The following is a 23,125-nucleotide window of genomic DNA, read 5'->3' as shown; positions in this document are numbered from 1 at the left end:
AAATAAAATTGCAACTACACCTTCAAAATCTTTGCCTTTGGTTGTTAGAAGAAGAGATATTTAAATAATGGTCAAAAAGTCCTCTAGGACCTTCAGCCATAATATATTAAATTAAATTAAAAGTGTAACTTAGATGTTTGTGCTAAGCAAATGAATGAAATGCATAGAGGTTTAACACCACAATCTTTTTGTGGCCTTCAGCTCCTGTAGCCCACCCCTCTTTTTATTGTTTGCTTTATGCCCTGTCAGTCCAATCTTTCTATGTGATTTATGTATCAACATGCAGCTCTAGAGGCCCCCATACACTAGGTCAACTTGTCCTTAGGACAAGTCGGACCCAATTTCCATTGAGCTCCCCAGCAGCACCCCTGGGATGGCTCACATATGATTTATCGCATGTTAACTCCCGGGAAGCTACAGGTAGGGGGCAGGAGAATTTAAAAGAAAAACATACAAAAGAATGGGTGGCCGCTGATTGGCTGAGAGAGCTCTCTCAATCATTCAGCAGCCACCCATTATTTTGTTTTGGAGTTTGAAATCATGTGCCCACCGCCCCCCAACGGATGCCGGACGGCTCCCCGACAGTCGGGATTCCGACAGTCAGTACTCCGACGTCGGAATCCCGACTACTCCCTCGTGGGGGTCCACGACCCCCATAGAGGGAGAGAAAAATAGGTGGTGAGCGCTCGCCACCGAGCCCGCAGCGTGGCGAGCGCAGTGAGCCTGCAAGGGGCTTCATTGCGCTCTCCACGCTGTGCAGTCGGGATTCCGACGTCTGACTAAAGACTGTCGGAATCCCGACTGTCGGAGTATTATACCACACCCCCCCCAACACAGGGGATGCAGTATGGGGAGAGCACCACTTGCCCTGCTGACACACACCTATGGACTGTATTGAATGCGATACATTGCGTGTGCTCAAAAGCCCCCCAGATGTGTCGCTGATGGCTGCACATGCGATTTATTTTATGTGCAGCCCATCCGACTTCCACCTCTTATCCGATGTGCACAAGACCACATATCGGATTGGATTAGATGTCATAAACATGTGATTTGGGCCGATTTTACCCGATTTCTTAGCCAGATCTGCCCGAATCGGGATTAAACGAGCCCAAATCGCATTAATTAATAGTCTTTGCTCTTGCTGAATAAGACTGTGCATACTGAACAATGTCACTGGGTAACAAACCTGCCCCACATTGTTTCTCACAACCTCCATAAACCAAGTTTGCTTACTTTCTGTCAGGGATATAAAAACACTAAGCACAACACACTGATGCAAAGCCGGATTTAGACCTCATGACAAGATATTGGTTTGTGGCCCCCCTCCCACAAACAATCCCTCTCACTATATTATTTGTACATTATTTGTAATTGTTTTGTCTTATGCCAGCCACACCGCAGCAACAACAAGATTATGTCAGTCCAAAGTCACACTGCAAGAACAATGTACAGTATGGTTGCAAAAAGCAAGGGAGACAGAATGTGGCTGGATTATTATACGCTGCATGAGGAATGTGACAATCAAATGTTCAAAGTACCAATTAGAAAATGATTTTGGGAGTTAGCAGGAGTGTTGCTATCCCTTTATCCTCAGACATTATGCATCTAATGCTGTGTACACACGGGGGAGATATATTGCTCAGCCATATATGGCTGAGCAATATATTGCTCAGTTTCTCCTTTACATCAGCGACCAGAGATGGTCGCTGATGAAAAAGAAACTGCCGGGGGGAGCCCGGCAGTGGAAATCAGCTGGTTGCAGGAGCATGTTCCTGCGACCAGCGATCACCACAGGGGCAAAAACAGGAGCGCGCACCCAGCGATATATCGCCGGTGCACACTCCCATTGCGGGCAATATGGTCGCTCAGCGACCATATTTCCCGCGATTTTGCCCTAAATCGCCCCCGTGTGTACGCACCTTAATACACTGGAGGACGGAATGCATGATGTTTTGCATTTAGCTTGCATTGCATTCGGCAAGTCATTGCAACCATAACAGTGTTTATTAATGCCAAATACAGTACAAGAAGAGAAATACAAAGGAAGGCTCTGTCAGTAAGAGCTGTCATTTGTGATAGAAATATTTCTGGGTTTAGGAACTCTGAGAACTTCTGTGCATACGTCAAGTGACACGTGCTGCAGGGACCTTGTAGGGATCCGATTGGATTCCTTTCAAGGGGAAATGTGATAGAAGCCCATAGGCTACTAAAGGGTAGTGCATTGCCCACTACAATCAAGCTCCAGAATGTGTCTCACTACAACTTTGTTGCGCAGAAGCATGCTGTAGCAGTACTACAATGTGGATGCTGAATAAATGTGCCCACCGGCTCCTAATAATTTCATAGCAGGGGCAATACATAGTGTATGCCTCGCTATGTTGCAAGGTTGTTTGCTTAATATAATAGGACACATTTTGGCTCTGCTGTAATGCCGACAGAAGACATCTCTAGTTTTGCCATGCTACAAAATGCTGCATGACATCCTGCATCTCTTCATCACCCCCTGCATTGGCAGGTGTTTATGCACTTGCCAGTACAGAGTCCTGTCACCCAACAGATTAGCTGGACACACATCATTGAGTGTGTTCCCAGATTTACCCTCCCAGTGTCCTTAGTAATGAAGCACATAGTCCAAGACAGGCAAATAATACATCACATTCTCTATGCTGCCACAGAAAAATATCACAGCACATGGGCCACCACAGGAAAATAATACAGCACATAGGCCCCACAGGAAAATAATATAGCACATAAGCCCCCAAAGAATAATAATACAGCAATTACAACCCACACACGACAATAATATAGCACATCAGCTGCCACCACCGGATAATAATATAGCACATTGCCCTTCCTCAGTGGAAAATAATATAGCACCTTGATCCCCCTCCCACAGGATAATAATAACACCACTCATTGGGGGTTATTCTGGTCGGTTCACACAGACTAGAACATGCACATGGGGACCAATGGTAGGCATATGGTGGCAGTGGATAGTGGCACTCATGGGAATACCCAGCGTTTCATGGGCATTGTGATGTAAACACTGGGTGTTCCCACTGCACTCAGGCCGTGACGTCGATTCTGATATCACCGGATGTCAGCTGGCCGCTCACTTCCTCCCGAGGGTGCACGCAAATCTAAGAGAGTCACTTAGATATGCGTGCACGTTCCACATTATTTGGTGGTCGGATGATGTAGATGTTCACCCCCAGGCTGCGAATGGATGTTTATGTTAAACATCCATTCGCAGGCAATGCATTTGAAAACACGCTGTGATGGGGGCAGGCGGCCCAGCATTCGCTAGGCAGGGTTTGGTGGAATCAACCAGAATAACTCCCATTGTCCCTCTCACAGAATAATAATACTACAGCACATACTCCCCTTCCACACTGGATATTATTACAGCACATTTCCCCCACCCCTCCCACGGGATAGGCAAAAGTGGATGAGCCAAGCTGTACCTGCACGAAGACTACCCAAGCAGAATATCCCAGCAGCCAGTGTATAATTAGAGCAGCACAAGGCAGTAGAGCAGTGAAGAAGACCTAAGCCAAGAAGAGTCAGCCATTGGCAGACTCAAGGAAGTTAACACCAGGGACTCAATGCAAGATCAGGTAAGTTGGTGGAGGGGGGAGGGAGCCAATGCAAGGTGAGATCAGGGTGGCGGGGGTGTCCCTCATTTGGCCAGACTGCTTCAGCACGCAGCGGAGCAGCACATTATAATGAGTCAGTCTGCCTAACTGTAGTTGTGAGGTGGTGCAATGAGGTACTGTAGTAGTTTGCTTGTACACACTGGAACTGCCCCACATTGATTTTGACACACCTGGGTGGAAGCAAGATCATTTTATGATAGACCAATAACTTGTGAGTGCACTGTTTAGGGGACATCCTCAAAAGACTTTCACTATAAAAGTGCATCTATTGGGTCTATAATATTACCCGAATGTTGTGCAGTACCTAGGCTGCCTAGTGGTAAATCTGGCCGTGCACTGATGGAAAAAACCCTCTGTAGGATTGTAGTTGTCTGTTCCAGAAATGTCAAAACCATTTAAATCTGGCCACCCAGATGTCAAACTTAATTATCAATTTTATTTGTAATAGCTTGTAGCTTTTGTTTATCTTACAATAAGATGCCCGCTGATATATTATTGCATATAAGTGTATCTTTCTTTGCAGAAAGAAATTGTTGCAACTTATAACTGTAATAAAGGGTAATTAACACATCCTACTTCACTACATCTGGACAGGGGTAGAACAGTGAACCATCACTGCTAATGACAGTCAATAAAATTCAACAATAAAGCAAGAACCACTGGGAGTTAAATGGACCATATTCAGATAAACTCTCTAACATTGGGGGTTATTTTGATTCACTCTTTCTGACAATTTTCTTCTTAGATGGACAAAACCATGTGCACTGCAGGGGGGCAGATGTAAAATGTGCAGATAGAATTAGATTTGGGTGAATTATTTTGTTTCTGTGCAGGGTAAATACTGACTGCTTTATTTTTACACTGCAATAAAGATCTCACTTTGAAGTAAAACTCCACCTAATCTAATTCTATCTGCACATGTTATATCTGCCCCACCTGCAGTGCACATGGTTTTGTCCATCTAAGAAGGAATTTGTCACAAAGAGTGAACCAAAATAACCCCCATTGTGTGAATGACACATTGGTCTGTAAGTGAAATAAAACAGTTTTTCTTTTTAATTTCCTTTAGAAGGAGTGGATATTATATAATGTTTAGCTTATTTTTTCTTTATATATTGTACATTTCTAATTTGAAACAAATTTTAAACACATGCAATATATTTTCCCTGTAGGTTACGTATGACAATTACCAATTACATATATATCATAAGAAAGGGATTTAAAAAGCATTATTATTTTATACTGTTCAGTGTTCTTGAATAGCACACAAGTTGGCTCATCCCTCTAGGCAATAAAAATGAGAAGACCAACAGAGATGCCATTAGTTTCTACCTTTGGGGTTTATTTTGATACTGATATTAGCCGAGCTCCTAAAGACACCAGTGGTGGCACAAAAAAACCTTCTGGCCCTTGGATGATTTAATACCCCCCTAAGGAGGCACAGAAAAAGCCATCATCTAACTGTCATGAACCGTTTTATTTATTCCAATCCTTTCATCCTACACCAAATGAGGTGCAGTACATTACATTACTGCTGCTTCCTTTTAACAATGCCTCAGTCAAGAGATGATTTTCCTATTATGTAGGAGACAGTTACCTATAAAAACTGGTCATTTAATAGTGACTTTTGTAAACTGGTGCCCCATTGTCACCCCTGAAAGCATCAGTGCCTCATCTTGAATATTACATTAGTATAGCTATTACATTGTACAGTCCATTAATTCACTCTATGCTACATGCTCTATATTGTTATTCCACAGAAGGCATTAACAGCATTCACACAAAGACTAATTGGATTGTTATACCTCTTTTGAAAAATGGAAACATACTGTACCTGTAAGATTGGATACTACTCACTGAGCATTGTATTGAAAGCTTAAAAGTATGTCTGTCACATACACAATGGCAACAAAGGTTCTATCTAGTGACTTTCTAACCCTATTTCACTGATGTCCATAGTCCTCGAGGGACATTTCACTGAATGCACTAGCTCCGGCATTTCCAGCCACGGTCCTCGAGGCAAACTAATATCCCACGTTTTAGGGATTTCTAGGCTTGAGAATAGGTGACTTAAATAGTGCCGTGTTTTTTTTTTTTTTTTGCAAAAATCTGTGCTGCAGCCTGGATATCAGTAAAACCTGCACTGTTAGTAGGCCTTAAGTACCACGGTTGGGAATGCCCAGAGGTGTTTTAAAGAAGAGGAGGCCCGTGTGCAACCTTCTCTGGCCGGGACCCATCCTCTCTGCCGGAAGTAACAGACTGTAGTAGAGTCTATGCTCTAAAGCGCTCAGACTCTACTGCACATGCACAGAACTTCGTAACAAAGGTGCAACAGTGATTTATGCATCACAGCATTGTGAAGTCTGAGCACTAGGGCACTCAGACTCCAGTGCATATGTGCAGTTCTCAGGAAAAATGGTATGGCAGACATTTTTCTGGTGATTTCCGCAGTGCTGCTTCCACCGTTGCTGGACTCTGTAGGGTAAGTAATTCAAAAAGGGGTTCAGCATGTGCAGTGTGGGCCCCCTGGGACTCTGGGGGCAGGTGTACTGTGCACACTGCACCCATTATAAATACGCCCCTGGAAATGCCTGTACTAGCTGGAAATATGAGATTAAACCTGTCATCACTAGTATATTTACCATATTACAAATTAGCATAAAAGCAAACTTAATGATCACAGCTAAAACTATTACAACATGATTCTTCCAATAACATTTAGAAAAAGGGCAGCAATGCTAACCACTCTGCCACTATCACAAAGTGAATCATTTGCTCCAATCTCCATGCCCTTAAATTTCCACTGGAATGATGGATTTACTTTTACAGCATTGAATAGAAGACACATGAAAAGCAACGTAGAACAGAAGGATTTGGCTCTAGAGTGTGACATTTGAGAGGTTTGATTTTCTTCCATGCACTATTGATAATACTAATTAATATCAACGAGTCCCGAATAAGCCCCACTGGAAGTGCTTACTGAAATTTAAGCAGTGAACACACAGTACATTTTGGCAATGTAACAACACAATTATAAGAGGCCTTGCAGAAACATAACACTAATACACCATTCAGATTAGCTAACACAGACACTGCATCCCAGTTACAGCTCCCTATCCACTTGCATCAGTTAAAAGGAAGGTAGTTATTGCACCCCACACCCCCAATCAATTTGCTGCACTACTGACAATTGAATAGAGTTTAAGCATTGTAAAAATCTTGTCATTATTTTCCTTTTTAAACTGGGGGAATCATAAATGCATGCTTGCAAATCACATTCCCATAGAAGCAAATAAAATAAAATACAGTAACCTTACTGTACTTATTTTATTTGAATTGTATATATGATGCAAAATATATTGTTTAGAAACCTTTTTTCTAAACTGAATGATAGTCTTGTTTGGGGTCCCATCAAATCTCTAAGAACCTTCAGACATGCACTTCAGCAGCTAATGGGATTCTGATGTTGCCCGTGGCTTTTGTGAATTTAGTGCTGCCAAATAGGAGTTCTACTATATCTGTATATGAGTGAATCATATAAGGCTATATTACAAGTACTGTTACTTAATACTGCAGATGCTTCACTCATAGGGGTGCATTTACTAAGATGGGAGTTCTTATGAAGATGGAATGTTGCCCATAGCAACCAATCAGATTTGATCTATTATCTTCTAGAAGGTGCTAGCTAAATAAGAAGTAGAATCTGATTGACTGCTATGGGCAACAGAATATCTTCAAAAGAAGTTCTCTCTTAGTAAATTTGACCCACAGTATTTTTACAACAGCAGACACAATAGCATATATCATACTATAAATGATTAAACCTTATCAAGAGAAACATTGCAAACACAATTTTATATATATATATATATATATATATATATATATATATATACACACACACACAAATATGCAAGGATCACAAAGCAGTAAATCAATCTGAGCCCCTTATATAAATTCAACATTACTGTTAGCTAAATGGTTAAAATCTGATTCGATGTACTGCAATAGGCCAATCTCTAGGTAAATGGAAACAACATCATAATAGAAAACGCAGTAGAATATTAGAATTCACAAGAATGTGTGTGGACAACCTTTATTTTTTTACCTGATCACATTATATCAAGTCATGATTACACATCAACCATTTCCTGTATCAGTTTGGTATATCTCAATGTATAACTTTTAAAGATTAATGCATTGTGATCACAGAAACAAGTCAGGCATTTAAATACATATTAAGGAGTACATATAATTTCTATTTAGTATACAAAGTATTTCATATATATGAATTTTGTTTTCTATTTAAAAAAATACTTTTTCCCGCGCTCACATGGCAAGCATATCAAGAAAATCATTGCAACCGATCAGATTGCAAATAAACATGTTTTATCTTTTTTTATATATAAGCTTAACTCAATTCACATTTTGCAGAAGAAAATATCTTGTTAAATAAATGTGATATATATATATTATTTTTTTTGTTTTTAAGGTGTAGACAGGTATGGTTCAAGTGACTGAATTTACTTTCATAGAATTGTAATCAATGGTTTCTGCAATTGCACATTTTAACATGATTTTTTCCTCTTTATGTTGTGTAAGGTTATCAGAAATGTTACTGTTTTAAAGAAACTGGTGTTCGTCTGCATGCTTTTGACTTGTCTGAAATAATTAATTTTTAAACAGTGTTTAGACTTTAGACAATAACTCAAACATTTTCACCAGTTTTATCCATTTGGAAGTAGATGTAATAGGAGATACCTTCACTGGTAACAGTTTTTCTGTTGCACTAACCAATCACAGGGAGACAGACGTTTTGCATTTGGGTAGAAAATATACAGTAGATGCCTCTCTGGTTGAGGTTAATTATGTTTGTCGTAATAACAAATAATCCCTTTGGCAATAGTGTCTGGTGCAATCCGAGAGGTCCAGAAAGAAGATGCTCTGAAAATGAGATCCTACAAAGGAATTCCTTCAACATATGCAACCATAAGCAACTGGACACTCTAAATCACCTGCATCTATGCCTATATATATAATATTTGGAAGTTTAAAGTCTACAAAGGCACTTTTCATCATGTAATTATTGTCTCTAGTACAGTTTACTTTGCATGACCTACATTTTGCTCAGCGCTGTTTGTTCTTCAAGGACTTGTAAGTAATCAGGCGTGCCTTGAAGTTTGGCTTTGAGTTCAAAGTATTCACTCTTTCTCTGCTCTACTACAATCTTACTGTGATTTCCTCCTATTAGAGATTTCTTGCATTTTTTATCTTGTAGCTTTTCTGGATAGTGTATCTCAAAGCCACTCACTCCTATGCTATTGTATTCTTTTTTACTTTCTAAAAAATTCTGGATAAATAAATTTGAGTCTCTTCCTGGAAAGAATTCATCCAGCTCATCAATTGTGCTAAGTCTTTTTCTAGAATCCCCATCCTTCTCAGTCATGCTCCTAAGGACCATCTTTTGCCCTTGGTGATCAGCAAATGAAAAGCCAACTTCAGAGTCCTTTAGACCACATGTGTGACTCTTACTCATATGTTCAATGGTTTGTGGAAAAAAGGTCTCTGCAGATATCCCATCCATCTTAAGTGCTTTCTGGTCATGCTTTCGTAGCTGGAGCTGCATAGAACTGCACTCTTGACTCCCAATACCTTCATGCTTTACTGCAGGTTTTTTATTACGTCTCAAGACAAAAACAAGAAGGCAAAATGCAACAAAAACTGTTAATATAAGCACTACTAAAATGCTAAGTATTAAAATAGACAGAGGTACAGGTCCACCAGGTGGGCTTTTTATAGGACCCAAGGGAGTTGTTAACGTGATTGCAGGAATGGGACTTGTGTACAGTGGGGGCAGCTTGTTTATTAGCTTGGGGCACAGAATTTCATTTTTCAGTGATCTCAGCTCAATGTTTGCAAACTGTACAGGTGTCTCACATTTGACCTCTTTAATGACAATACCTTCAGTCAGTTTCTCTAGCCAGAGCTTCAGTGCAACTAAATCACAAGTGCAGTCCCATGGGTTTCCTTGCAGATCAATCTGCGTTAGAGATCTGAGCTGGTCAAGAACGCCACTTACAGGCAAATACATGAAATGGTTATTCCTTATATTAAGCCTAGCCAGGGGCACACCAGAAAAAATGTAAGCTGGCAGGCTTCTCAAGAGGTTGTTATTTAAATACAGCAGTTGAAGATTTGGCATGGATTCAAAGGTCCCTCCCAAAATTTCCCTTATTACATTGTATTCCAGATAAAGGTACTGCAGGTTGTGCAAACCAGTAAACATCTCAGGACTCAGACGCTCGATTTGGTTCCCATTGAGATAAAGCCTCCTTAAATTTGTAAGATTGCAGAACACATTTCCTTGAATAGAGGTTAATTGATTGCTCCCTAAATGAAGCAGATCCAGACCTTCAAACTCTGCAAAGTCTGCCTGTTCCACGTGTTTGATATAATTCCCATTGACATGCAGTTTTTTTGCATTTAGAGGTTTAGGAACCAACTCAGACAATGACTCTATAGTCCTTTCCTGACAATTAACACTTAATCCCAAGTCAGAAGGATGAGTTTTACATAGACAGGGTGATGGACAGGGTGACAGAGGTGGTACTCTCGTTTGAAATGATACTATCTGGCTTAGGCTGTGGTTAGACACAGATTTTCCAGAAACTATCCCAGAGTTTTTAGATGGATTGGTTGTTTTGGGTGGCTTAGTGGCCAGTCGATTTTGTGATGTTTGAGCAGTATGACCCCCAGGTGTGGTGAATGTTGTCTCCATGGATGGAGGCAATATCCGTACATCAAAATCACTACCGATCCCCATAGAACATAATTCTTGTTTATTAGTTTCTTTTAATAACCTTCCATACAGATCACTTGGCGTTTCACAAATAGCCTCTCCAATGTAGATATTATATGGCATGTTCTCCAGCCAAGCTTTTAGAGGCAACAAATCACATGTACAATTCCAAGGATTATCTTCCAGCTGCAGCTCTACCACCCTCCCAATATGCTCCAGAACACCTATGTATGGAATCTTCTGGATTCTATTTCCTCTTATGTCCAAATGAGTCAAGGAGGCAAATCTAAATATGTTATCAGGCAGAGAAGAAACCAAATTGTCATTTAGAATGAGAACTTTCAGCTTGTGCAGTTTATTAAAGGCTCCCCGCTCAATATACTTGATTAAATTGTAGTCAGCCTGGAGATATTCCAAGTTCTCTATGCCCAGGAAAGTGTCAGCCCTTAGGCTCTTCAATTCATTGTTGTTCAAGTGCAACTGTTTTAATGCACTAAGCCCCTGAAAAGCTCCTCCCTCTATATTCTGCAGTTTGTTATTGCCCAGCTGCAAGGACATGGCATGTGTGAAATTAAGGAAAGTGTTGGGGTACAGAATTATCAAAAGATTGTTCTGAAAGTTCAAGTGATAGAAATTGGACGGTGGGGGTCTCAGCTGGTTGGGTCTGTACACTGCCACCTTTTCACAGTTGACATAAAGCACATTTTCTACTGACAGACAAGAGCAGACATTGCAGATCTCCAGGGTCAGTTCTGAGTCCGGGTTGGTGGAGGAGATTGGGGTGGAGAGGAACAGGAAAAGCCACACAAACATCTTCAGGCAGTGATAAAAAGATCTCAGGCTGCTGGAGCAATTCATCTAAGCAAACAGAAAGACACTGTCTTAATATCAGTGATGTATTATATAAGTATGCTATAAGGCATATGCAGAATGCACATATTAGAGTACAGTATGTCTGTGTGTGTGTGAAATATATATACTGTATATATATATATATATATATATATATATATATATATATATATATATATATATATATATATATATATATACTGCATTCCTGACATTTATATATGCACACACTAACATCTGAGACGTGATTTATGTCATATAACATATTTTAGTCTGGTGTCTCTGCAGAATAAATTAGCTATCAATGATTCTCTAAGCGCTCTCTTATATTCCATGTAGACCTATAATTCATATTAGAGCATAATACATGTAGTATATTATTTATAGACATAGAATTATGTATGACAGAGCAATCATACCTGTATGCAGGTTTATGGTATGATCTCATGTTAAGTATGACTTCATTTGTATAGCAACACTAGTCTGTTCTGAAAACCCAACACATACTATAGATTTATACAGTACATATATATATATATATATATATATATATATATATATATATATATATATATATATACACACACATATATATATACACAAACACACACACACACACACACACACACACACACACACACACACACACACACACACACACACACACACAGACATATCGATATCACATTATTATGGTACATCTAACATCTCTTTAAAACTGAAATGCTCACCATCTGACATCCATACATGACATAAACAGGCTGAAAGCAGTATACAAATACTCCAGTTGGCATCTCATGTAATATAATTTGCCTGTGTATCAGCTAACCAAACTTCCAAGTCCAATGCACAGCATTCTACATATATGAAACCCAGCTACATTATCTCTCCCTTTTCACCACAGCAACCTGATAAATGTTATCTCTCTCTCTCTCTCCACACAAAACCAATCCTCAGTCACACAGTCTCCCAGATAGCACATGCTGTCTCCACATTATTTAAGATGAGAGAGAGTAGGTAGGAGAGATTGCAGGAAGACAGAGGATAAATAAAGAGAGCACATATACCACCAGTCTAGGTCAGTGTTAGAGACAGCAGTTACCTATGATATCAGTGGCAAATGCCTGAGGTTTGCGATAGTACTGATTAGTACCGCAATGCTTTGCCGCAGCATGGTCTCTGCTCCTGCTGGGTGCTCTTGTGCTCAATCAGATATCTCCTCCAGAAGATGAGCCTGGGCTGTAGGACAGGGGGACATCCAGCCACAGATCATCCAGGCTAAAGTGCAGGAGTTCCTTCCTTTCTGCCTATGTAATTGGAAACAATACTCCGAAATCTATCCTCTTCCAGCAGCTGCAGATCGCTAATTAGGAACAGGTAGCATTGGAATAAATTAAGTGGTACCCATGGATGGAGATGATGCTGGATGATGAAGAAGGGGTCTGGGGCAGGTCCAACTTGCTGTGTGTCTCTGGTGTCTGAGCTGCAAAGGGGAGTCCACTGTGTGATGGGAGGGCAGGGGAATGGCAGGAGGGGGTCGTAAGAGCTGCATCAAAGGGGCTCACAACGCGAATAAAGCTCTTGCCTCCGAGTCAGCTGTGTTTCCACGGGATAATGCTTGCTGGTGGCGAGTGTCAGGCTCAGAGAGAGAGAGGGTCTCTCCAGTCAGATAGCTGCTGGATGTGTCTGGTGGTTACAGGAGGGAGGAGGGAGGGGGGAGATCATTTGCTGCCGATGGAGCACAGATCCTTTTTCCAGCGATCAGTCACAAAGAGAATCCACCAAGTAACCCTTCAGCTGCTAGACACAGGCAAGAAATGCCATTTTGAAGCCTTGGACTGAGGAATATAGCAGTCACACACAGCTGAGCACAGGGAAGCACAGCACTCAACTATTTGGGGGGATTTTCCTAAAATGCATGGTGCTAGCTGGACAGCTCCCAGTAGAGGATCTATGCCACTAACTCATTGCAATGCTGTCAGGTTTTCCACATGCGATTTTATAGTCCCTGTGCAATACATGAGCGTTATTTTACTTCCCTAATCTACATCGATCCCGCAGAAGAAGATAATGACAGCATTAATTAGCAAAACATTTAATAAAAAAAAAAACACAACTTAAAAAAAAAATCAGCTCTTGATGGAAATGCAGGATTTTGTCTGGCTAAGAAACAAGACTTGGAAGGAAGGCTATCACCTTGTATAATGATGGTAGGGTAGAAGTATCACCGATCCCAAAAATATTATCCTGCTTAATGACGATAGGAAATATTTTTGCAGGTCTGTTTGCTTACCTTTAAAATCCGGATCCATGTAAGGAAATGGAAATGTTCGGCATTTTCTGATTGTCTCCAAGAGATCTGGACTTCTCCCTGCTCCTCACGCTCTCCCTGCCTTCCTCCTATCACCCCCTCCTTTCCTCTTCTCCCTCTCTCCCCCTCTCTCCTTTCCCTCTCTGTCTCTCTCACACACACTACACATTCACACAGCACCACATTCTCAACACATATCAATCGATATTTTTCAATAAATAAATACAGGCACAGAAACAGGTAATTTGGGAAGCCTTTAAAGGGGTGACACCCCCCCCCCCCCCCCCCTACAGCATAATCCGGAATTCAAACATACACACATAGAAATAAATACATAAATAAATAAATAACATAACCGAGGTGCAATTCTCTGGTAAAGACTTCTCCACTGATCCTAGATCAATACAGAGTGTTTAGATCAATCATTATTGATTTCATGATGCTGCTGAGTTTATTTGGATCAAGGAGCCTGAACTGGCCTGGAACTCCCCCTACCGTGCTTGGCCAGGCAGGTGTATGGGGACCACATCGTTTCCAGTAAAGCAATGCTATGTGCAGAACAGTGGTGGGTAAAGGTATTTTGGGTATTTTTTTTTTAAGCATTGAGTGGGTGCCTCTCTCTTACACCAAATGTTCTCAGTAATCTACAGTATGCGCTGCCCTAACTCTCAACATGGCAGACGTATGTCTGCCACAAGATTCCTGTTATAATATGTAATGAGATCCTGCAAAAGCGATCGTAGCCAAAACATGGCACCTTAGCTCTCTATAGCCATTAATGCAAAGGAATTGATGCAATATTTAAAACGTTGAGCCTGCCAACTCTGCAACAAGCTCTTATTCGGTCTGAATAATAAGTACATTGTATCACTGCTGTGTGAAGAAAGGTGCAGTGGGCTTTTGATATTTTATGCAGATGAAACACATCTATGATGCAACATGTAACATCTGCGATGATGTAACACAAACTACCTGCTTTACTCTTGATCTTGATTTTAAAATCCAACAGTGTTTATTTCTACACAATGATTTAAAACATTCCTGAAAAAATGCAAAATACAGTTTTAATTATCATTATTATTATTATTATTATTATTATTATTATTATTATTAATATATAGAAACCCATTTGAAATAAAGTAATTTTTGTTGGCAAAATCTACACCGGTCATTGCAGTTTTATAATAGCCTTATGAATAACACCAAAGGATTTGTATTTTCAAATGAATTAGGGAACATGGTTTAAAATCTGGCCACTTTACTGTAGCTCAGTGCTGTTTACTACCTATATTGATACACAAGAGAAAGACAATTCCATCAAGACTTTACTTGCCTTCAAACATACTTGGTGCTATTTTAAAATCCCATTTTACAGCCTATTGGGAATGAATATGTGTACTCTCCACTAAGGACAAGCAAAGTGACCAAGCAGGTGGAAGGACTGGCAGAACAGAAGTGATTACAGCTAGGTGGGAGGAAAGGTTAAGGACAGAAGGAGTTCTGTATTGGTACAGGTGAATTATAAAGCAAGGAAATAAATGATTTGCATGGCAGATTAAGAGGCAGAATGCAAGGGCATTTGTTGGTAGTGGGGGAAGGAAAGGAATAGGTCAACTTTAAAAAGTTATGGGAGAGAAAGGTTTAACCTGTGCAGGGCAGCACTTCATTTAGAAGTCATTTATAAAAGTGATGTCTTAAATGTCTTGTGGGGGTGAAGGGGTTAAGGCAGTTGGGAAAATAAATTAGGTACAGTAAGTGAAGAATGTGAAGGTAATAGAGTTTAACGAGAGAAAATCCGTTGTTTTTTTTTTCCTCTCCTGTCTGTCAAATACTTCTGTGGATCAGAGAGGAAGGCACTTTCTATTAAATGTGGGAGCAAGGGTTAATTTAAATGGATTTTACTGCAGTTGTTGTTTTGTGACCCTGTCTTTGTAAGTAAAATACTGACCATATGCATTAGCCCCTCTGCACAGCTCACATACTGTATGCCTTATAAAGCTTATTCTGGGTACATCAGACAAGCTGAAATCTATCAGATATTCTGGCCACACACAGCATTATCAAACAGTGTATGGCCACAATATCTGTATTCCTCCCAGGGTTAGGAAACGTTTTCCCATTGCCCATCTTTGCAGGAATAGGGAAGATGTTGGGCATTCGACCATGGCAGCGCTTACACTGTCAGATGCAGCTGAATAATTATCCGCTGTATCCAACATGCTTGATGATTTTGCATGCCTGACCCATAATTACTGGTCAGTCCTAGTAATACTTAGTATAGTTCTCTGCACGATAATTGGACAATGTATGCCAAGCTATATTTTATATAAAGAGCATGAAGATTGCTGTGTTTTTACAGAACAAGCTTGTAACATGCAAAGCACAGAGTAACAACATATTGCAGGCAATGCCACTTTCAGATATCTTACCTGGGAATTTGATGGGTCTAGCAAATTCCCAGGTCTCTCCTTCATGAACTTACTACCCCTTTTCCACTAGCCTAAATATCCTGGGTATTTGCACGGGAGCGCACAAAATCTGGGATTTTGGGCAGCTGGAAACGCTACCACTTGAAATAACCCAGGTCATGAGACCCAGCATTTCTACCCAGGTAGCGACCAGGGTTGAACATGAGAAAAAAAGGAGGGAGAGACTGCGCTAGTATCCAATATTTAGTGTGATTAATGATTAAACAATTCAAGTACCATTAAAATATTTTTTTATCTTAAAATTTTTAATTGAAAACAATATAAACTTCACAGTAAGAAAGGTCAACATTTGACCATTGAAAAAAACTTAAAAATAAGGGGGGGGGGATAAGATTGAGTATTGTGACTGAACTGATGTTAGTTGTAAGTCCATACGGTACCGTATTTTGATGAAACAACTTGTTATTCTGAGCTCTAGTTTGCAGATGTAGAGTCCATTTCTTGATTATCCTCACTGGTATTGTTATAAGAGGGACAAGAGCAATATAGCCCCGCTGGCAGTTCCGTATAGGGGATCCAATTACCTCTTCAGTATATCCGCCAGATAGAGATTAGGAGTTGCCTCTGGGTGGTGGTGTTGGCCCAGAAAAAGTGTTCTCAATGGTAAATCTTCAGAGGTTCAAGATGGAATTCTCTGCTGTGTTTCAGGACTATATTTGAGATCATTCAGTCACTTAAACCAACTCAAGTTCAACCTGGTTCACTGTGCAGTGTAAACAGGAAACCTGGCTCGATGAGACCCGGGTCCCGTTCACTTCTATGCAAAAGCTGGCACTGGGAGATGCTTTCATCTCCCAGCGCCTCCCCGATCCCACCTCCCGATGATGTCACCCATCCGGCATTATGCCGGGTGGAGAATCCAGTGTGAATGTGTTCACAAGCCAGGTTGAAGCCGGGTACAGAATCCTGGGTATGACCCGGCTTGCAGATCGAAAAGGGGTATCAATCCCAGATTGTTTCCTTTCACACATGCAGAAAATCCGGGGTTGATGTGTATTCACATACAAAAACCCGAGATATACAGTAGCTATACTGTATGTGTGAAAGGCATGTCATATTAGTTTTCTATTAGGGAGGTTTAAAATTCATATATACATGTATTTTTACTGGCCTCCTCTGGAGCCTGTGTTTCTCAAATGTGTATTAGATTTAACACTTATGAGAAAGGCCCTCTTAAGGCCCCCATACATTACTGAAACTTGTTTGAGGCACAAGTCGCATCCAATTTCCCATGATCCTTGGGAGTCCTTGCATCCGATTAGTTACTTGATGAGCTAAAAATAGCATGGAAGGACTCCCAGGGAGCTGCCTGGGGAGTTAACATGAATGCAATATATCGCAGCTGCTTAAAAGCATCTATGATGTGCACTGACGCCTGCAATTCCCATTTATCTAATGATGCCAATCTCATGAGATTTGGCCATGTTTCATATGATTTCTTGGCCCGATCCGTCAGAATCTGGTGAAAAGTGACCAAATCGCACTAGTGTATGGGCACCATTACCTCTTTGGTATACATTTTCTAAAGCTTTTAAAAATGAAAATACAATCTGATTGGTTCCTATGGGCAACATCGCCAATCAGATTTTTTTATTTCTCTATTGCATCCTAGAATAGGATAGACAGATCTGATTGGTTACTATTGGCAACATCACCTCTTTTCACTTTTAGAAGCGTTTGTAAATTCTCCTTGTTGTCAGTTATTATATACTAGCAAGCCTGCTTGTAGCAAAAGTTTCAAAAACTAGTCTGCTACCTTGTGCCTCTATGTTTGTGCATGAGTGAGACAGAAAGAGATGTAGTTTCACAGTATTTTTTTATAAATAGAATAGGGGGAAAAAAAAAGGTACTCTTTACCTAGCACGGCACCCACGATGTCCATCGCGGTCATCGGGGGTAAAAAATCGCGGCCATCGCATGCACTAAAAAAACAGGTGCGACGCGATGCCCCCGATTTCCCATAGGGATCAATGTTAAAAGTGTGATTGAACGCGATTTTACTGTTCAATGCCTCAATGCCCGCGATTTTTCCATAGGAAACAATGTTAAATGGGCCACAGAGCCCTAATAGTCCCCCTGAAGTCTGAAATGGCCCCCACAACTGTTAACGCCACCCCACGATCAAGGTGAACCCGAAGCGTGGCGAGCGCAGCGAGCCCGCGAGGGGCGGCGGTACGCGTCCTCCGACCTTTTCATACCCCCACTATCCACGTCGGCGTGGAGTTAAGAATAGAATAGTGTGGCGAGCGCAGCGAGCCACCGAGCCCGAAGCGTGGCGAGCGGACGCGGATACCTGTGAAGCCCGTGAAGGGACGCGGGGCTCGCTGAGCTCGCCACGCTTCGGGCTCGGTGGCTCGCTGTGCTCGCCACACTATTCTATTCTCAACTCCACGCCGACATGGATAGTGGGGGTATGAAAAGGTCGGAGGACGCGTACCACCGCCGCTCGCCACGCTTCGGGTTCACGTTGATCGTGGGGTGGCGTTAACAATTGTGGGGGCCATTTCAGACTTCAGGGGGACTATTAGGGCTCTGTGGCCCATTTAACATTGTTTCCTATGGAAAAATCGCGGGCATTGAGGCATTGAACAGTAAAATCGTGTCCAATCACACTTTTAACATTGCTCCCTATGGGAAATCGCGGGCATCGCGTCGCACCCGTTTTTTAGTGCATTTGATGGCCGCGATGCCCGCGATGGGCGCCGTGCTAGGTAAAGAGTACCAAAAAAAAAAAAACCTAGCCAGTTGTATCACACACACCAGCAGATATACACTAAAATCTGTGGCTGGCTAAACAGCAGCAAGACAGACAAACAGAGATTCTGCATTCACACACGTGCTACTGGTTATCCGATTGTACTGCCTCTCCAGTGTGACCCATTATTATAACCCCCCAAAAACTACTTACCTGCATGTTGGTATAACCTATTGGGGATATATGAGGATCACAACAGGTTACACAGAAAGCTACATAGACTTGTGTAACTAGCTGCCAGGCTACAAAAAAGCCCATACTATCAACCCTTATATATTTTTGCAGAGCGCTTTTTTGAGACAAGGAAATAATATTACCTAAACCCCTTTTAATAATTTCCCAAATAAAAATCCTATGTTTTAGACAATAGCAATGCCAGCAAGCCCTCTGTCTGTGATACAAGGGTGCCCCCACCCAGAGTACTTCTTTTTTTCTCTCCTCTCTTGGAATAAATGTGCAAGGATAAACCAACGTTTCGGGGAATCTCCCCGTTTTCAAGGTGCAGAAATAGTAAGGCTCTTACCCTTTATCTTGGTAGGAGAGAAGTAAATGTGGGAGCACTGGTGACGGGCTCCCACATTCACTTCTCTCCTACCAAGATAAAGGGTAAGAGTCTTAAGGTGCGTACACACCGGGGCAATTTTGTATAATATCGCGGGAAATATGGTCGCTAAGCGACCATATTGCCCACGATGGGAGTGTGCACCGGCGATATATCGCCGGGTGCACGCTCCCGTTTTTACCCCTGTAGTGATCGCTGGTCGCAGGAACATGCTCCTGCGACCAGCTAAATACCACTGCCGGGCTCCCCCGGCAGTTTCTTTTTCATCAGCGACCATCTCTGGTCGCTGATGAAAAGGAGAAACTGAGCAATATATTGCTCAGCCATATATTGCTCAGCAATATATGGCTGAGCAATATATCTCCCCCATGTGTACGGGGCTTTACTCTTTTTCTGCACCTTGAAAACGGGAAACATTGGTTTATCCTTGCACTTTAAAATATTTACATAAAATAAGTTTTTTTTACCAAGTCTCCAAGGGCCGGCATTTCTCCTTGGATTATATATATATATATATATATATATATATATATATATATATATACACATATATATATATATATACCTCCAGTGTTGCCCGGCACTCCGCGGTCATAAGCAGTATAACACCTGGCGCCTTCCTCACGGGACCGTGGTGTCCCAATACAGCGTGGATAGATCAGGCGGCACTCGAGGATTTCCAATGCAAAAAAGTATTTATTCCTCCGACATGTTTCGGGCTATTGCCCGTCCTCAGGGATTAACATCACACACAAAGTGAACACAATATATACCACACTCCACAAAAAACACGCCCCCCCCTCCTGGTGTAACTTCCTGTAATCAGGTACTCACCTGCGGTCACCTAGCCAGGCTCTTTCCCGCCGTCGCTTCCACGCCATGTTGCCGCAGGAGACGCCGAGTGCAGGGACACCTTCACTTCCGGCTTCCCCCTCTGACGTGCCACCTGCGTTCCACATAGCGGTCTAGACTTCCGGGTTCCAAGCCTCACTCTCAGTGCCGCTGGGAGCGTCATATACAAGTTTAAAATCTGAAAAACATTAATTATAAGTATAAATACAAAACAATATATGTGCAGTAATAAGAGGTTTGATACAAACCATTTAAGAGGTCAAAAAGACCAAAATATAGTGTAAATAATGAATGGTAAGGAAATACATAAAAAATACATAAAAAATACATACAGGATTAAAAACAGTACAGGGGTTAATTCTTGGTATAGTACATAAGATCACAGTTGATGATTTTACTTATATTAAATCCCCTTATGTGAATTACAACTAATTAGAGGAATGAACCTTAAATACTTTTAATATTATATATTTAAGCCCAGAGGTTAGGTCTGCCATCAAAATGTTAGCGACAGACTCTACCCCCTGAGTGCTAAATTTAAGATTTTACATGAAATTTTGCAGACCATGCTGCTCATTCAATCCTCTAGGTGCTATTGTATCGAGCCTGAAAATCCACCTAGCTTCTGCCTGTAACAACAGCCTACCCCTATTACCTCCCCTAATACTTGGGGGATATGGTCCACGATTTTAGATCTAATACTGGCAACACTGTGCTTGCTCAAGACACAGTGTCTTGCCACTGGTTGATCGCTGTTGCCTGAACTGAGAGCCTGTCTAATAGCATGGCGGTGATTTGCCATACGTTCTTTGAATTGGCATTCTGTCTTGCCCACGTAGTATAACCCACATGGACAAGACATAACATATACCACAAATCTAGTGGAACAGGTGACTGAATGTTTAATGGGCAATTTTTGACCTGTGTGTGGGTGATTAATAGTGGGCCCTACCAACATTGAGCTGCATGTGGTACACCCTACACATTTGAAGCATCCCTTAGGTCTAGTTAGAAAATGGGCCGGGGTTGCTGGTTTGTCCATATCTGTCACGTCTATTTTAACTAGAAGGTCAGCCAGGTTTCTGCCTCTTTTATAGGCGGGCATAATACTCTTGCCTTGTAGGCTTTTAAGATCTTTATCCATAGCTATCATGGGCCATAATTTTTTAACATGTTGCGTAATCTCTTTGCTGCCATCTGCATGTTGCGTTACCCAAGGGATGCGTGTCTCTATGGTTTTATCTTGTTTCTCTTTTTTAGAAGCTGCAGATAATACCTCATTTCTAGGCATGTTCAGCACTTTTTGTTTGATTTTAACCAATTCCTCTCTACTATATCCTCTTTGTTCAAATTTGACCTGCATTTCATCCAGATCAATTTTCACCTGATCTTCTTCGCTAGTAATCCTCCTCACCCTCAACATTTGGGAGTAGGGAAGACCGTAGCGCAATGATCTAGGATAGCAGCTTTCCTGCCTCAGAATAGTATTGCGGTCAGTTTCTTTTACATACAAGGACGTGTTGATTCTACCATTTTTTATGCTGATTTTAACATCCAAGTAGTTAATGGCCTCTCTGCTCATGTTGTAGGTGAGTTTAGCAGGGCATTCACTTTTATTGTGATCCTCTAGTATGGCCACTAATTCCTCCTCGCTGCCCAACCAAAGGATGAGCAGGTCATCTATGTAGCGAAGGTATAACAACACCTTCCCTACATATGACGTCTGGTAGATGTGTGTTTGGTCTATGGTGTCCATGTATGTATTAGTATACGATGGGGCCACATTGGACCCCATCGCTACGCCTTGCCGCTGCCTGTACATGTGTCCATTGAAATAGAAAAAATTCCTATTCAAGACCAGCTCCAGGAGATCCAAAAAGAAACCTCGATCTGGACCCTGGTATGCTGGGCTGGATCCAATGAGTTCTTTAACAGCCTGCATCCCATCTCTGTGTGGGATGCAGGTATATAACCCGACTACATCAACACTACACATGATGACATTTGCTGGTAAGTCCCCCAAATTTTCGAGTTTCTCCAACAACATATTAGTGTCCTTAAGATAAGAACGGGTTAGTTGTACACATGGGTTAAGAAGTGCATCAAGGTAAGTAGATATTGGTTGATAGAGGGACCCCCTGGCAGATATGATAGGTCTGCCAGGGGGCCTCTCCATCCTTTTATGCACTTTTGGCAGAGTATAGAACATAGGAATAATAGGAAAGTCAGTGATTAGTGCCATGCCCAGTTCCTTAGAAATAACCATATTCGTTACTGCAGACTGCACCAAAATATCTAGCTCATGTTTATACAGTCCTGTCGGATCTGTTTGCAGTGGCTCATACACGACAATGTCCATCAACTGTCGCTGGCACTCCTGCAAATAATCGGGCAAGTCCTGCACTACCACGGAACCCCCTTTGTCTGCTTTTCGGATAATAATATCTGTTCTATTCTGTAGATTTAGCAGAGCACTCTTTTCCGCTTTGGGTAAATTAGCAATAAATCTAGGGTCCAATTTATGGTTATCCCCAGCTGCTTCCATCATGCGGGAAAAGGTTTTAATGGACGGGTTGTTCACCTGTGGATCAAATTTCGATTTGGGCTGTAACTTACGTAATTGGATGGGAATATCCTCACTCCTTGGTTGGTTTGAAGGTTTATCATGAAAATGTTCCTTGAGCCGCAAGGCTCTGCCAAACTTGTAACAGTCCACCCTCCACTCAAATTTATTGGGGAGATGGCTTGGGATGAAGGTGAGTCCTTTTGACAAGACAGATGTTTCATGTTCGCTGAGTGGCGTCTTGGAGAGGTTAAATACAAGGTCTTTTATAGGCGGCTGCCTT

General features: G+C 41.5%; 1 protein-coding gene across 3 annotated transcripts; it reads right to left on the bottom strand.

The window, feature by feature from the left end:
• Positions 1-7,729: 7,729 nt before the first annotated feature.
• On the bottom strand, positions 7,730-14,154 carry SLITRK4 (SLIT and NTRK like family member 4). Of its 3 annotated transcripts, none has more exons than XM_083159458.1 (2): positions 14,117-14,154; positions 7,730-11,316 (listed from the first exon to the last, which is right to left on the bottom strand). In XM_083159458.1, exon 2 carries the CDS (start codon positions 11,314-11,316, stop codon positions 8,776-8,778), a length of 2,541 nt encoding a protein of 846 aa, XP_083015584.1. In that variant the 5' UTR covers positions 14,117-14,154; the 3' UTR covers positions 7,730-8,775. The 3 variants fall into 3 exon arrangements, with proteins under 3 accessions (XP_083015584.1, XP_083015583.1, XP_083015582.1); XM_083159457.1 differs by lacking the exon at positions 14,117-14,154 and adding an exon at positions 13,604-13,755; XM_083159456.1 differs by lacking the exon at positions 14,117-14,154 and adding an exon at positions 12,413-13,544.
• Between the last annotated feature and the right edge of the window lie 8,971 nt (positions 14,155-23,125).

This window comes from Crinia signifera, chromosome 9 (assembly GCF_055691185.1).
Source record: "Crinia signifera chromosome 9, ASM5569118v1, whole genome shotgun sequence".
Lineage (NCBI taxonomy): Eukaryota > Metazoa > Chordata > Amphibia > Anura > Myobatrachidae > Crinia > Crinia signifera.
The sequence above is the reverse complement of the archived record's forward strand: the minus strand, read 5'-3'. Positions and strand labels throughout refer to the sequence as shown.

Bases quoted from the DNA above. Each gene is read 5' to 3' on its own strand.
- SLITRK4 (XM_083159458.1), bottom strand. From the start codon at position 11,316: ATGAATTGCTCCAGCAGCCTGAGATCTTTTTATCACTGCCTGAAGATG.